Source organism: Meleagris gallopavo, chromosome 6 (assembly GCF_905368555.1).
Source record: "Meleagris gallopavo chromosome 6, MGAL_WU_HG_1.1, whole genome shotgun sequence".
NCBI classification, from domain to species: Eukaryota; Metazoa; Chordata; class Aves; order Galliformes; family Phasianidae; genus Meleagris; species Meleagris gallopavo.
Window position 1 is genome coordinate 33,435,124 of NC_139409.1, and position 16,952 is coordinate 33,452,075.

The 16,952-nt window shown below is 41.7% G+C and overlaps 1 protein-coding gene across 3 annotated transcripts in view; it reads right to left on the minus strand.

Annotated features, from left to right (window-relative positions):
• The window catches only part of SCRN1 (secernin 1), a 33,539-nt gene extending 16,958 nt beyond the window's left edge, over nt 1-16,581 (minus strand). Inside the window, exons 1-2 of one of the 3 annotated variants that reach the window (XM_085226290.1) lie at nt 16,557-16,581; nt 8,464-8,623 (exon numbers count right to left, since the gene is read on the minus strand). In XM_085226290.1, coding sequence (XP_085082416.1) covers nt 8,464-8,622 — 159 coding nt within the window. In that variant the 5' untranslated portion in view covers nt 8,623; nt 16,557-16,581. Of the gene's footprint in view, nt 1-8,463; nt 8,624-15,715; nt 15,736-16,165; nt 16,494-16,556 lie in introns of those variants that run through there. The other 2 variants (XM_085226289.1, XM_003207159.5) reach the window with 2 other exon arrangements.
• Nucleotides 16,582-16,952: the final 371 nt, after the last annotated feature.

Here is a 16,952-nt window from a genome sequence, read left to right on the forward strand (position 1 = left end):
CTTGAAATTCTATGCAAACAGGGAAAAATATAGGTAAAACAATGATTTACACGAAGGACATATGCTTCAAAAGAGAGGGAAACACTTCCATTCTTCAGAATTAAGAACAGATTAGGGACATACTCTCCTTTTCCTTCTAGCCATGTGTTTAATTTTGATATTTGGCTTAGGCGATATGATTCTGACAGGGAAAAATCCCTAATATTTGACCAAGCTGGCGTATATCTTGCTTGCATAGTAATAGACTATCATTTAGTAGATACAGAATTGATCTATTGGAGCACAACAACATCTGGCATTAGCCTGGAACTAAGAACCATCCAACAAATATATATATTTTTGGCATGCTGTGCAATTATTATTATTATTTTTTTAATTTTTATTTTGTCCAGAGCTACCAGTCACCATTATTTGGAAAAGCACTTTGTATATTTGTGAGAATGAATAGAGAGCAGCTGTATCTTCTGGGTATATGCAAAGGAGAACACAGAGTTGCCTCAATATGAAAAGGGGCTGGGTCAAGCACCTTCCTATGTAACACACAAAGACATGACAGGAGCAAACTTCAGGCAGTCTGCAGAAAGAGAGACCTCAACCACTCCACAGGGCGATTTCTGGCTCCCTAAATCTCATAGGTGGTCCATCAGCAAGTTGAAGCCATCCTGCAGAGTCATACAGTGTATCAACCATCTCAACTCTGGAGGAGAAAGCAAAAACCTGAGGCAGTACAGAGAAGATGTCAGTACTCTGTAAGTCCATCCTTGTGAGCATCCCCTGACTGAATAGCCTCTTAAACAACCTTGCACACGTTGGAGCTTTAATTTTCTAGGAGAAAAAAAAAGATGAACATTCTGAAAAGTGAAACACTGAGAAAAACGCTGCAACTTTTTCTTCGCAAACCGTCATCTACCGCATATCCCTGTCACCAAACAGTTACTAATTTGGGCTTCATCCCAAAACCAAGCATTTCCAAAGCTGCAATTCATTAAGAAGATTTTATTATCGGCAGTAGCATCAGTAAAGGAGAAAGAGGAAGTTGTGTGCTTCTGTTGGAAGGATACAAAGAATCCTGAAAAAAAAAAGAAAGTGCCTGTGCTTTGTAACTGTGTAATCAGGGGCCTCTCCAGGCACCTCCTTCATTTAGAAATATTTCAGTCTGTAAGGAAGGCAGTAGGCTAAGTGCAGAGGAAAGCATGTGAAACAGCAAACAAAATACATCCAACACTTTCTACATTGATTCTCCACCTCCTCCACCCCCTTTATCCCCCCCCAAGCAAACGCAGGCCATATTTCTGTGTCATTTTCAGCTTAAAAAAAAATCAACACACATACACAACATTCACATCTTATTTATATAAATTGTCTTAGAAGATCTAAGGCAGCACTACAGGCTGGGGCAGAGTAGCTGGAAAACTGTGTAGAGGAAACAGACCTGGGGATATTGGTCAAATATTTGGCCAAAACATGAACCAGGAGTGTGCATAGATGGTCAAGAAGGCCAAGAGCATCTAGATCCAGATACAACAATAGGTTGTTCATTTTAAGATGAAATATTTTCACCATTTGTAACTCAAATTACCCCTTAAAATATCAGAAAACTATCTCCTGGATAAATTATTATCTTCACAGTAGAAACAAGGTGCAAGAAGCAGAGGAACCAGGTTATCCACCTCAATCCAAGATGCATCAATCATAAAGGTAGGTCAGTTAAAACTAGTTGCTGGATTTGCAGTACAACAAACCATTTTATTCCACACTAATCAGAAAATGTGTTCATAACAGCTGACACATGGAAGAAAATACTAAGAGAGGACAACAGTATCCACAGAAAAACTCAGCAGCTACTAGGTCTCCAGAACTTGGAGCTCAGGTGAAGACAAGATTTCAAGAACAAGCATTAGTCACAACCTCCCTTATCCCCAACCCTGAGCCCTTCTGATCTGGCAAATCCCTCCAGCACAGTGGCATAGCAGCCTGTCATAATGAGAGCTGTGCCAAACTGGACAATGACAAATCCAACAGACAGAAGGTACTGCTGTGAGTCTGCCTGCAACCAATCCTGTCCTTAAATTCCTGAAGCAACCAGCCTCAGGATTTCCAAACACTAATGATTTTCTTACAGCATGAATGCTAATAACCACAAGACTAGTGACACACTGATGGCACTGGCTGCTGGTGAGTCAGTTTTCAGGCTCTGCTGATTTGCTAGAACTCCAGTCCTGAAGGCAGTATAACTGCACCATATCCTGTGACAGTGAATTTCCAATGGCAGAACTCAAAGTAAACAATTGGAACTTCATGTGCAAGAGATGCAGCCAACATCTTTAAGAAGAGTTGAGCAGGCTGAAAACTAAGAATGTTTCCTTTATTTCACAGTATTAAAAAAAAAAAAAAGAGTCTTAACAAGGCAATTCTAAACTTAGCACAAAGCACAGATGTACCTCCCATCCTTGCTACAGCATACAGGTATGTTGGAGGCATTCCAAAAGCAAATATGGAAGTCATAACCACAAGAGACTTCTCCTTTCATTATGAAAAGAAACTTGTTTGTGCAGCTTCTACTGTACTGCAATACAGCTGCAGGAGGTGATTCCACCATGACATGGGCATCCTGGGCATTCCCATGCATGGTGAAGGTGAGGACTGGGAAGATAGTATATGGTTGTTCAAGAGAGCTAGAAAAAGATGAACAGTTCTTCTATCAAAGAGCAGAACTACATGCACTCTGACCTATTCTACCAAGCCACCAGAGAGCCTCCAGCATTATGCCACACTATGAATTGAACTCAACAAAATGAAATGTACAAGTTGTTAAACAAACCACTGAGTGCAGCACATCTGCAGTGTGCTCTCAGCCTTGGGTGCCATTACATGTCAGAAGTGATTTAGCAATAAAGAATTCATCTCTTGTTTTGTAAGTTACAAATCTAGCACTCTCATGCATTCTAATCAAACGTAAAACTGAAGGCAGGATGAAGTTCATTAGCTTCATTTTTGAAAACTGATAAGAAAGATTTCAACAAAGTCACAAAAAACCATAAGAGAGAGATTCTTAGAATTCACAGATGCCCTAAAATTAATTTCTATGTTTGGCCACTTTGAAACACTCTCATATTTTTGGCCACAAGTAAAGGCTGAGCCAAAAGAGGATATAAGTTTTTTTCTGCCTCTCAAACACAAATGCATAGCTCAAGCTAACTAGTTTTGCTTTGGTGGCAAATGGAAGCAAAGTAGCAGCACTCCCCTACAGTCAAAACACAGGCTTTGAAAAAGCAGAAACATCCAAGAGATTGACTTCTAACTCTGAATTACTGCTGGCTCATGCATGATCTTACAAAGCAAAGTCAAACACATTAGTTTAAAGGCCAGTGGCTCGTAATGGAGTAGAAATGAGAAAAAGCTTAGATTAGCCAAGCAATAGACCCTGCTGAAGGCAGTAACCACTTTCTCTTTCATCAGCTGCTGTCTGCCTGCATAGCGCTTCCCCTCTGAAGTCTAAAGGTTAACTTAAACAGGGTGGGTTGAGCTAAGCTGTCTGATTGCATGCCATGATGGACTGCTTATACAGTCGCTGACTTTCAGCTAAAAAGCAAGAAAAGACAGCTTCCTAAACTGTGTCTGAACTGTAACCCTTTAGACTACAATCTTTTGCATCTCCATAGAGTAAATTAAAAGTTTTATCATGGGCACAGACATTGCTATGTTTCTTGAAGATTTCCTGATGGCCAGCACTTACCCCTGAAGGTATCACACTGGGACGCCCAGGTTTAAGTTCACAGCTGCAGTGACACAGCTGCAAGTGTTGCACTGCCAGTCTGACCTGGAAAGCAAGTTCTCAGTAGATTCAGCTGCTGCTTGGTTTATATTACAACAGTCTGAACATCTTACTCCCAGATATAATACAGATATCCCAGATAACCTCCCCGTCAGACAGCATAAGAGGGAATCAAAGTATATCAGAACAGAACTACAGCACTGGCAGGACGTCTGATGATTATGTTACAAAAACCAGAGCAGTGTATATCCATGTAATGCAAAGCCAACTTGAACATAATCAGAGTCTACTTTCCAAATTTTATATCCACCTTCTAACATCAAACCAGATGCCATAGTTAACCTCAGCTGAGTTTTTGTCTGCAGTGTTCAAAGTGATGCACAGTAAAAAAAAAAATTATACTTCTCCGACAACTCAGAGGAGCATCTCACTACTCCCTCCAGCCGAAACCAAAAAACCCCACACCAAAAAAACAACACCACATCTCTAAGGCATAACTGTGCCAAAAACTTTTAGAGAACATGGAATTCCTCCTACCCCACAGAGGGCTGGCTTTAAGCCCAGAAGACTGTTTAATACCAATTTACTAGAAAACCATGCATATTCCATGCGATAGACTTTATTGTGGACCATTCTTTGTAATTTCTTCACTCCATTCCTCTCATAAGATATTGCGTGCTATGAAGACAGAGGAGTTTGTATTGCTCTGTGTTCTAGCAAGGCAAGCAACCCATTTAATCGTGGGTAAAAGGGTAGATTATAAGGAAGGGAGGCTGAGCTAAAAGAAAAAAAAAAAGACCTAGAAAACTAAGCAACAAAAAAAGTTATCAGGCCAGGAATTCTTCAGGAGAAAGAAAATCACAGCAAAGTGACAGGTTACAGGAGAACAAGAGAAGTCTAGTCAGTAAAATCTTCCCTAAAAATAAAACAGTTTTACATCTCAAAACTCATACAACACAAATTCTTACTAATGCACAAGACAATCCAAAACTGGGAAAAGATAAAATACTTACTTTTAGTACAGGGATTCCAAAAAGGGCCTTATTTATGTTTAAGGAAGCAAGATTTTAACCTGCGCACACAAGTTTGCTATACTGCTCACTACAACGAGCAATGATCAGCATTTGCCACTGCAAAATAACAATGCAAAATGTGAACAAAGTTTGGAAAGGTTGTCACACACGGGCACAGAATAGACCATAATGAAAAGCCCCTTTGTTCGGGGTCTTGGGAACCTGCTGACATAGAGGGAAGGAATTATGCTGATGAGTTAGCTGCAGGGTTACCGTCTGGTTGGTTGTGCCACAGACATCTAACTTAAAATGACATGCAGTATTCCCTGAGCATCCATCCTCCCTTGTTTAAGGTGCTGTCACACACTGGCTGATTGCTATGTAACAAAGCCTGCTAGATTTCTTTACAGCAACAATCTAGATGAACTGCTATCCCTTTTTTTTTTTTGTTATATTGTACGTTATCACAGTTGGAAAAATGAGCAGCACAGAACAAACAGGACACAGTTCTTGAGAGTCTTGACCTCATAAAAGGTCGTAAAAAAAGAATGACAGAGTCATGGAAAAGTATTCAAAATGGGTTAGACATTGGAGTACACTACATGTAAGGAGTAGAACAGAACAAAAAGCAAGTCCATCATCCTTGCCCAGTGACACTGAAGGATGTGTATCTAGCATAAGAAGCCAATAAAGAGGTACAACTATTCATTTAGGAGAAAAAAAACGTATGATGAGAGAGAAATATTAGTCAGAGGCACAAAGGATTATTGGCTTATGAGAAACAGTAGCATAAAACAGGTTAATCACACTTTTCATTTTGTAAAACATGCATTTAACATTCTCATACCTGGTCAATTAATTTTATAGGACAAAAGAGAAAGAAAACCTATAGCAATCGAAAGCAAAACCCCAGTAAGTGAACATTTTAAAGAAAAAGGTAATAGTGATGTCAAAGGATACATCTAGAAGCTTTCAAATTCCTCTATACTCCCCATATTAGTTTATTATCTCTGACAGCTGAATAAATTTGCTTGAAAGGTAGATAGAGTCAAACATAGCTGCTAGTTTAAAAATATGAAGTAACTGAATTCAAGCCTTCCAAAGCTTTTCTTAACTTATGAGGATCCAATTAACAGTACACAGGAAATTAATGAGTTTTGCACAAGTTCTGTGTATAAGTAAGTATGCATTTATCCTGAGATGAGCAGAGCATTAGACACGTTTCTGCATTAGGAGAACACCACATACATTTTGGCTAATTAGCAAAAGCTGAAGATCATATTCCTCTTCAGATGTCATGAAGAGCTAGCATGCTTGAAATTGCAATCTTCTTATTAATCAGAGTCCTTAAGTTTGTACAACAGCAAAACCTAGAATCAATCCTAGCAGCCTGAAACTTTGATCGTAGAACTTTCATTAATCCACTCAGTCAGTCACAATTCCTACTAAATTAATTACTATAAGGCTTTTTGGAAGATCTTTGGAGTGACTAGTTTACAAAAACAGCAAAATCTAAAGAGAATCGCTCTCCAACATGGATATTTTCTAGACTCATTCATTTGACTGAACTTAATATAATAATATAATATATATATATTATATAATATAATAACAAGGGCTGCTCCGAAGCAATGCCTCCTATTTCATTATGTCAGCCCACCATCTGAGGTGGATGCTGGTGGTATGGCAGTAGAGGTTGAACTTTCCCACCAATATTCCATTTCATGTTGTTGCCGTGTGACAGATGGCAGCTGAGGGCGCAGCCTGAAAGAATGGCAGCTGACACAGAAGCATGTGTGAAGCAAAGGGATGTCACTGAATTCCTCCATACAGAAAAAATTGCACCCTTTGACATTCGTTGGAGACATTGAACATTTATGGAGACAGAGAATGTCGGCACGGTGAGGTGAATGGGTGGTGCATTTCAGCAGTGGCAACAGCAGCATGAAAGACAGGTCACGTTCCAGATGGCTATGCAGATGTTTAAGTGCCTGTATGCAGGCTCTTGTGCATTGCTGGAGAAACACACAGCTATTGGTGGTGACTATGTTGAAAAATAGCATTTTGTAGCTGAGAATTTGCTCTATCAGTGCTATCATGCTCTTTATCTGTTGTAGTTTCCATGAAAATAAATATTACTTGTCTATGAAAGCAGGAAAAAACATCTCAAACTGGCAAGTAAACACATGCTTAGGTCTATCTGAAAGAAAGCAGCTAAAGGACTCTGCAAAGCCACCAGAGAATCTTTAGACCTCATAAAATAATTAAAACCAGTAACTGTTTTAACCTTACTCTAACACACATTAGTTTAAACAGTAAAAAGTCCCACTCATTAACAGTATTTAGTGCTGAGTGTGATGAAGATGCAGTGCAAGCAATCACTTAACATCAATCCCAGAGCAACTGAATGTGTTTTTATTCTCTGCTAAGAGGAAATGGGAAAAATTCAGGCAAGCAGCTGGAGCCCACACATTTTGTAAATCACAGTACTCTTAAGGTAATGTAGAATTATACAATAACATAGTCTAGCAGAGGCCAAAGTAACCATCTAATTAGGGCTTAAGCCCAAAGTTCAGAAAAGTAAAACTACATACCATTAAGGTATTTGTCCACTTCACTCTCTTGTCTAACGCTGCATCTGCACCATACTGCAACAAACTTTATCTCCATTAAAAAAAAAAAGTTTCTATGATTTAAGGAGAAGGATAAGATATGGGGAAAAGACTCCAAAATAAACAAATACTCTAGCTCTTTAAGCTCTTAAATTTATTCTCCTTTGAGGAGACAAAGGCTTTAAAATTTTTTTCCTCCACATAAGCACTTTTTTTCATCTTTAGTTTGGTGATGAGAAGCTGTCTAAAAAACTACTTTGCAGTTTTCTTCCTGTCTTATTGTCACACTTGTGTTCTGTTACTAGCACAGGTCTACTGCAGTGCGACTTACTCAGCACTGCAGTAAGCAGCAGTTTGTGCTTTTCAGGAGGGGGATGGGATTACTTTACATCCAAGATTAAACCATTACATGAGTAGTGAAACAAATCAGGAGAACATTAACTGCTGCAAAGACAAACAGCACCACCGTCTCTAAAATTTGGAAGTGGTCCCACTTTGAGGACAGAATAAAACTGGCACTGGTGTTAGGATCTCTTCTGGGGAAGTATCAACTCTGATATCCATAAATGTTCCACAGGGATTGGTGATACACTCCTCATGCATCCCACCTAGTGTCTTCTGCCTTCTGCACAGCCACAGAGATGGATGCAGGTCCTCTACTCAAATGACCACCCCTTCTAATCCTTGTCTTTCCTTCTGCTACCTCAGTTTCTTCATTTCACCTTCACTACACACTTGCATCTCCTCCTTTCCAGTTCGTTCTCCCCTTTCTTAACCTCCTCTCATATAGGGTACATAGTGCAGTTTCCTGAGATGTGAACAAATCAGCCTGTCTGCTGGAAAAAGTGCAAGTCATGGAAATTTCCTCAATTAAACAGTAACAACAAAAATATTACATTCCAAATTTCACTTCTAGAACTTTCAGAAATGTCATCTTCCCCTACTCAAGAGAGGTTTGAATGAAGAGAACGAGGATTTCATAATCTGACAAGAAAACAAGCATCATTTATTTATTTTGATAATACTCATTTCTCATTGCTGAAACGTAATGGTTCACCCTTACCTCAACTTTACTTCCTGGATCATGAGTTGCAGCAGCAAAGTAGACCACCTCCTGTACTTCATCCCTAGGCCGTGCAGAGTTCTTTCCAAACACCACCAGCCCATCTTTGGAACATGGAGGAAAGGCTACAAAACAGTAACTTGGAGGAGCTTCAGCCATCCTAAAGAAGAAAAAAGTTAAAACTGATGTTTGTCTAATCTGTAATTTCATGCAATAGAGAATCATTAATTCTACTGTGATTTGTTGCATCTAAGAGACAACATATCACTTCTAATTGTCAGTTGATTATGTAATGATAGTGGAAGATGATGTCAGCTCAGAGGAGGCTCATCTTGGTTTAATAAAAAGAACTGTAGAGATTTTCAGACATGTTTTACCCAGGCCTCGTGAAGGCACAAAAGAGAAGGAAAGAAGACAAGATGACTGTACCTTAGCGAAACTACTTAGTCTCCATAGAAGGAAAGAAAACATTCTGCATCAGAGCTGTTTGGGAACACATGACCTAGATTGTATACTGCTGACTCAGACAACTGCAGAGACAGAAGAATTTTAATTTACTCTCACTGCTCTCATGCAGTTCAAAATTAAAAAATAATAAATTAAAATTAAAAAAAGAAAAGAGAGAGAGAGAGAAAACACGTTTGAGGGATTCCTGAGGGAGGACAATGGTATAACTGGAAACAGAACAAAGATATAGCACAGCTACAACAACAACTGTCTGTCAATTTATCTACTCAGATCAGAGAGACAGAAGCACTAATGGCACTTTATTTCCTTTGCGGTTTGTCTGCATTGTTGCTCTTACCTAAAGTTAATTGATTGCAGTTTAGTTGTTTATGCAGGCTAATGTGAATGTTCTTTAAAACGCTTGTATGGTAGCACAAACACTGTAGGTGTTCTTAATGCCAGTTGTTCATAAAAAGTGTAAATGGTTTCAGGACTACAACATTCCTGTAGTTCATCTTGTGTACATTGCTATAACGGAGTTTTTTAGTCCCTTCACTGAACCTTCTGACACACACCAGAACAAAAAGGTGCAGTGCTTGTTAAAATAGCACTCAGCATCAATTCCTGAGATCGTTTCACAGATCACTGCATCAGAATTTATCAGAAGTTCCCTCCTGCAAAAATGAATGGATATATTCCTCTTCTCCTTCCAAGATATCCTGAACAGGTAAATCATACGCACGTTTCAATACATTAGACACAACATACACAATCAAAACTTTCCACAAAATGGCCACTGATTTCTTTGAAAGAGCATTATGTGCATGGGGAGGGAGATGCGCAAAGCTGTTTTTGTACACTATCCAAATTTGACATTTTCTTTTAAATAGTACCACTCGAGAACACATTTTTGAGACAGAATAACAGGCTTCCAATGTTAAACCAAAGAAATAATGCCTTTTATGTAAAGGCTATAAACAACTGCCATTCAGTGGGCTATGAAGAAAACACCTGAGTTCATCTATAAACCATGAGCAGGTCATACATATGCTCAACTTAAAAAAAAATAAATCACCAAGAGACACTGTGCTAAAGGTATCCTCTGTCAACACGATCAGGGCTGACAAACTGTAGGGAACTCACGTAACGTTTTAATTTAGATAAGGTTTTACACGAGAATAACAAGTCAGCTAAGATGAAAACACACTACATTATACTCACAAGCCCCTCTTTATAGGCATAGTTTAGACCACTGATGAGGGCTGAGCAGCTGTAAGCTGGAATGAGTTCAGCTGTAAAAATGTACCTGGTGGAGGATACCTACTGGTGGACTTACTCGCACAGCATACATCTTGAATTGCACATAGGTGTCTTGCAGACAGACATGGAAACAAAGCTCCACTTTAATTGCCATTCTCTCTCATTGTGAGCCATCTGAGCATTACAATTAAACTAAAATACAACTTGTTGGTGATTTGCCCAAACTGCTTCTCTAATGAAGCAATTTAGTATTTTGCTCAGTGCAAACCATGGAATTCCAGGAACATACATTTCTTTTGCTACATTCTTTTGCTGGTGATGTCAATTTAGCTGCTTTCCAACAAACACTGAGTTCACATCTACATTTAGATAAGTCATTGCTCAGAGCTCTAAATTTGATTCTGATGTTTTGCCAGACCAGTCAAAATCTTGAATAACTTGCAGGCTTACAGTAGATATCAGTAAGCAAAAGATATTATTTTTTTTCTATTCTAAACACAATGGGTCTATCTGAAGTGCATTGAGGCAACTGAAAGCCACTAACTCTATGCTGCTGGATGTTCTTCTATCTACACACCAAATATATGGCCAAGTATGCTTAAAAAGAAGCAAAGGAATATTTAAGGTATTCAAGGCAGATTTCTATGTACCTGCAGACTGAGTAGTTCAGGAAAATAATTAAAAATCTGTAGGTATCTAATGCTGTGTAGAATCCTGAAGTCATCCTTGGCATAAAATGGGGTCACTTTTATCTGTCAGATTTGTTTCTTTAAATTTACCAACAGTTACTGAAACAAAAAACAAATTGCCAACTTGGTAACACTAAGTACGAACACAGGAGTAAGCTACTTTGTAACACTCCATAACACATTACACTTCACACAGGGCTGCAAGTAACGTTACACACACCACAAGCTAAACGTTACAGCCTTGTACTGAACACACAATTATCCTGAAGTCCCCACCGGGATCTTAAATTCTGTTTCTAAGGAGGGAAGCCAGTTAGGTGTCAGCTACAACTTAAATCTGCTCACTTTGCTAGATAGCAGTTTTTCCTAGAACCTCACCAGGTTAATTTTAAATACAACAAGGACAGCAGTTTCTCAAATACACCCACAGCCCAAATTTGTCCAGAACACCACTAATCTTCCTTCATCACACAACTGAAGCAATTTGTTAGCAGCTACGTACCTAAGCAGGAGACTTTTACTTTCCTGCTAAGCAGGAGACTTTTACTTTCCTGCTCTTTCCCTTTTTTCTTAGTTCATCTTCTGGTTGTCCTCGTTCTCATTTTCACGCATTTCACAGAACGGTTGAGGTTGGCACACACCTCTGTGTCCATCTGTCCAACCTGAGCTCCAGCAGGGACACCGAGAGCAGGGTGCCCAGGCCACGTCCAGATGGCTTTTGGAGATCTCCTAGGAGGACACCTCACAGCCTCTGGGCAGTTTGTGCCAGTGCTCTGTCACCCACGCAGTACAGAAGTGTTTCCCGATGCCCAGATGCTGCCTTCTGTATTCCATTTCCACTTTGTGCCCGCTGAGCCTTGTACTGGCACTGGGCACCACTGAAAATAGCAAGGCTCCGAGTTCTTCGCACCCTCCCTGCACGTATTTGTATGCATTGATGAGATCCCCCTCAGCTCCTGTTCTTCAGGCTGAGCAGTTCCAGCTCTGTCTCTCCTCACAGGAGAGATGCTCCCATCTCTTTACCTTTACCACCCTGGCAGCACAAGATGCTCTTCAAACAATCATAGACACTACAACAGACACTCTTAGAACATTTTCTGCTCGTCTCCAAGAGTTTTGTTGATATAACTATTATGCTGTACAGAGTGAAGTCTAAACTCCCCTTAATGCCCTGTTTTTCAAGCACGCTGGTGATTGTCCTTGATTATTTATTGTTATCTCCAGAAACGGTCCACATCTTTTCAAGCCTGTACCCACAAACACAAGGCTGAGAGGGTTTGCACTAGGGTTTCATCTCAGACCTTCACAGCAGTTTCAGTAATCATATAGACTATTTTTCCCCACTCTCACTTCTACAGTTTCTTGGAATTAAAGTTGGTCTGGGTGCTTTGGATACCAGAAATACAGAGGCTGCTAAACTTTTGCTGATAAGTTCTGAATGCTTTCTGGTTATGTGAAAGTTTTCTTTAATATTTATAGTGCAAAAGGTATTTGAGCTGCCTCTAAACTCCAGAGAGCACATTAAGCCTTTTACAAAGACACGCAGCTTGTTTCTGTGTATAAAAGCATGATTTTTCCTCACTGTATTTTGTGCTCTTACAAAACAGAATCCCAGCTGTGCTAATACTTCTGAACTATTCAGTAATGTTTAAAGATTCCAGTAAGTCTGTTTTCATTGCTACCAGAAAGGACAAGTTGCCTAATCTGCAGCAAATGTCTGCAATTAAGAACTCAGAGGCAGCACCTGAACAACATTCCTCAAATTTGGATTAATGTTCTCTCATTGGAAAGGAAAGACTATATCAAATGGGCCATACATACTCTCTTACCTCTCCCGTGTTCTTAATGGGGAGGCAGGAAGAAAGTCAGTCTCAATTGTGAAAACTATAGTTTAGCCATTGGTTTTGAACCAATACTTTAACCTTCAAAATAAAACGCTTCCTGTGCCTGAGACAAGCTTGTCTTTCCATTACAAATCAAGTCTAGCATCTTATGCACAGAGACATGTGATCTCTGCATCCTGCAGAAAAGCAACATTTCCAAAAACAGAAATGAAAAGCAAAATTCATTCAGCTTCAGGCACAGAACAAAGACAGTAATCTGAAAGGCACAATAATAATATTGTTCCCATCTTAGGAGACAGTGAAAGGCTATTTTTTTAAATTGACAATTTGGACAGTTTTAAAGACTGGCTTCGCAGAAAAGAGGAAGGTTGCATTCATTAAAAAAATTAGAAAAGCAGAGGCTGTCCCTGAACATAAAGCACAAAACTGTGCCAGATGTGTGTTCCTACGGTTTGGATGTTTCATTATTAGTCTGTTTGACTCTTTCCTTACCATTCAAGAACAGTGGCACAAATTTACCATTCAAAGGTGCCACATCCTACAGAACTGTAACTCAGTTTTGATGGTCTGTCTCTCCAAATGTCTGAGCAGGTATCTAAGAAGAGTTAGCAGCAGCTGAAATTTCACAAACCAAGCTCAACTTCTGTCTCTCTCAAGTCAGTCGCTCTCCTTGTACACTAAGTACATCAGAAGGAATTACTGCATTTTGGAGAATGTGAGTAAAACCTCAAAATTTCTAGCTATAGGTTTGGGATGGCCATTTTCTCCAGGTAGCTTCACTTTTATTACTTATAAGATGTAGCAGTTCCCTATGCAGGCATAAAAACTAGCTACATTTCAAAGCTTTCCCACACAGCACACCCCCTTCGGTCATTTTACTGAACAAATGCATAATAGGACTGAAAGGAACTGAAAATATTTCTCTTGCTGTATGTGGGGAAAATTTGGGATGATTCTGAAGACTGCTGCTAGATTTTTTATATCTGTGTAGCAAATTAGATACCAGCATAACTCTTCAGCATTTACAGTCTTAACGTAAGGTAAGATTTCAGCCATTCAGAAAGTCTGCAGTCCTCTGATCAACCAGTTCTATTTTCATTGTCTAATAAGCCCTCAACTATCCTGTCATAGCAGACATCTTTCAAAAGCAAATGGGATCTTATTTTTTGCCTCAAGTAGTTCATATTACATTGATGAAAACTAGTTCTATTTAAAAACAAATTAGGGTCAGCCATCCAGAAGACAACAGATTTCAATCTCACTTCAATTACAGGCTGTGCACGCAGGGAAAATTCATTATTTATACCACCAACTCTTCACCGAGTGGATGTCAGTGCACTTAATTAAGTCTCCAAGCAGACACAGAACTATATTCCTTCTGTAGCTGCTATTTCAGCTTGAGATCTAGGGTCATATTTGTGCCTCTGCTTTTGGTAGGGAAGGATTTGTTTTCTTGCACAAGTTCTCGGCTTCTGCCACTTGGGCAGGGACTGTAGTCAGGACTCACTGGCATCCAAAGTATCTTTGTACAGCACAAAAGTTCATTGTGAGATGGTGTTACTGCTGCACAGTTTTTATCAGGGTAGTTCTCCATCTTTATACAATCCAGTTGTGCTGTACAGTGAAGTCCTGATCTGGCACAGGAAGGGATGCCCACCTCCACACAGAACTGGCTGATGTGCACTGACTGGCAGTCCTTTCAAATTAGCAACACTGTGGTGTTAACAAGGGGTAAAATAAAAAGCATCCAAGTGCCTTGTCGGAAATCTCACTTTTGATTAAAATATAACTCAAAACCAGAGTAAGCGTTGCAATGCTAGCAACAGAGTTTGCAAAAGTTACCATGTAACAAAATACCTTGTGGCAGAAGCCAGCCACTTGGGTACCTTAGAGTGACAGTCATGGACCTCAGTTCCATTCTGTTTCTCAATTTACTGACTTTACATGAAGAAAAAGCTAATACACAACCAGGATAGCATCCAGTTCCACAAATCTTTAAGTCCATAATGAACAAGGTAATTCTCACTGAAAGCTCCTAGCACTAACTAGCACACCTTCCCACGTGCAATCTGTGTGGTTGACTTTTGAAGAGAGGGTGGATGGAACAAATTGGTACCTCTACCAAAAATACACTCAGCAAGAGTAAGCAAAAGCAATTTAAACCATGCCCTGCCATAGCAGGAAAACAAAGGTTACAAATATCTTTCAAAAAAGATCTCAAACTCCAAGCACCAGAAATGCTGTTCTGGGTAGGATAAACCCTATTCATATTAATAAAGGATTTCTTTCCATCCACTACTTTTTCTTCAATATTACATCTGTTTTCAGACTGTCCACACAAACTCTGGGACCTAAACTGCTTGGGAAAATTTATACCACTATGGATGGTTTAATTTTCTCTGATTTGAGATGAATCAAGGCTAAAGTTCCGTGTTCACAGGAACAAGGTTCCTAAATACATATGAGAAGGTTTGTTCTGAAGTTTCTGTTTGTTTGCTTGGAGGGTTTGGGGTGCATGTCATGCATACCTAGATGTGCTTTAAGTCCATAAATCCATAGCAGCTTTTAGACCAACACTATAAATGGTAATGGCCTATAATGGATGCAACTTCTTACAGGTTCACGTAGTTATTACCTCCTGAACTGCTGAGTAAATCTAACACACACAATCAGCTTACATCTCAGAATTCTACTCTACTGCAATACAATCCAAGATCGCTGCATTTAAAGTTTCACATTTTACAGGTATGGACGGCTTCACCCACAGCACCAAGGAAATTTTTCACACTGATGGATTTATACACTTGCACACTCACAGGCTCAGGGCCCAGTAGAGCTCCCCTCTGCTTGGGATGCTGCTGTAATAAGATCTTTTTCTCTTCCCTAATTATCAGTACCGGAGAAAAAGACTTCATTTTAGGCGGGTCGATCATAGACCAGCATAAATCAAGAGCTCAGCTTCACAGACTCCGCACGGAGCCGTTCGTGCAAGCAAAAGCATCGCGCACCCACCTGAGAGCAGCAGCGCCTGGAAACGGCACCGGGGCGGCCACATTCCAAGGTGACTACGCGAAAAGGCACCTTCAGATAACGGGGGTGGGAGGGAGGTTGGGGGAGGTGGAAGAAGAAGAGGGGAAACGGCAAGCACTGCTCGCTTCTAAAGCAGAAGGGAAGCAGCCAGCAGAGAGGGCAGCCCGAGGAAAGCGGGCACCGGAGAGCCCTGCCGTCCATCGGAGGGCGAGGGACGGCGGGGTGGCACCGAGGGGATGGCGAGGGGTGGCCGAGGCAGCCATGTTCCGCAGCCCCGCGGCAGGTGCGCGGAGCCGCCGGGGAACGGCGGTGGGCCGGGGGGAAGCGGGGCCGCCGCCTCCGTCCGTCTCACCGCCGCGGCCGGCAGCTCGCTGCCCGCCGCCGCCCCGCTCCACCGAGCGCTGCCCGCGGCGATCCCGCACCGTTACGCACCTGGCGCTGCGCTCCGCTCCCCTCAGCCTGGCGCTGCCTGCGGTCCCTGCCGGTCTCCCCCCTCCCCTGCGCGCGCAGCCGCCGCCCGAACCGCTCCGCGCTGCGAGTCCCGGCCGCTGCGGCTCTGCGGAGGACGCGGCGGTTGTGCGGCCCCGCGGCGGTCTCGGCTCTGCGCCTCGCTGTCCCGGCAGCCGGGCCTGTCGGCTCCGTCCTCAGCACCGGCTCTGCGATAACGGCGGTCTTCCCACGCCCCCGTGTGAGGGAGCGCAGCGGCTCCTCGCGGCCGCCGCCGGGGGTCCCACCGACGCCACGGAGGGGCCACGAAAATGGCGCCTGGAAGAGGTGGCCGCGTTTGCCGTGCTTGGGTACAGAGCTGCCCACGCGTCCTCACCCGTCCTGCCGGCTCGCACACTTGATGAAGATGGGAGGATGGCCTCGAGATCGGGGCTTTTCGGCTGGCCTGAAGGGACGTGGCACAGTGGGCTGTCACCCCTCTAGTAGCTGAATCCCGAGGATCTGCCAGCTCCATGGTCCTGAGCATCCATCCCTCTGAGGCCCAGTACGGGGCACAGCTTACCTCATCCTCAGTGCAGGGATCAGATATCTTGCCCTGTCTGCCAAACCGGCCCCAATTGAGGCAGTAGGAGCCGCATCATCTCCAGCCCAGACATTCAGTGTGCAGAAGAGGCTGCCATGTCTGCTAGGAGGATGGAAAGGCTGAAAGAAAGTTGGAAAGAAGGACAGAAAGATGAGGATGAACCAAAAGGCAGAAAAAAATAGAGCATCA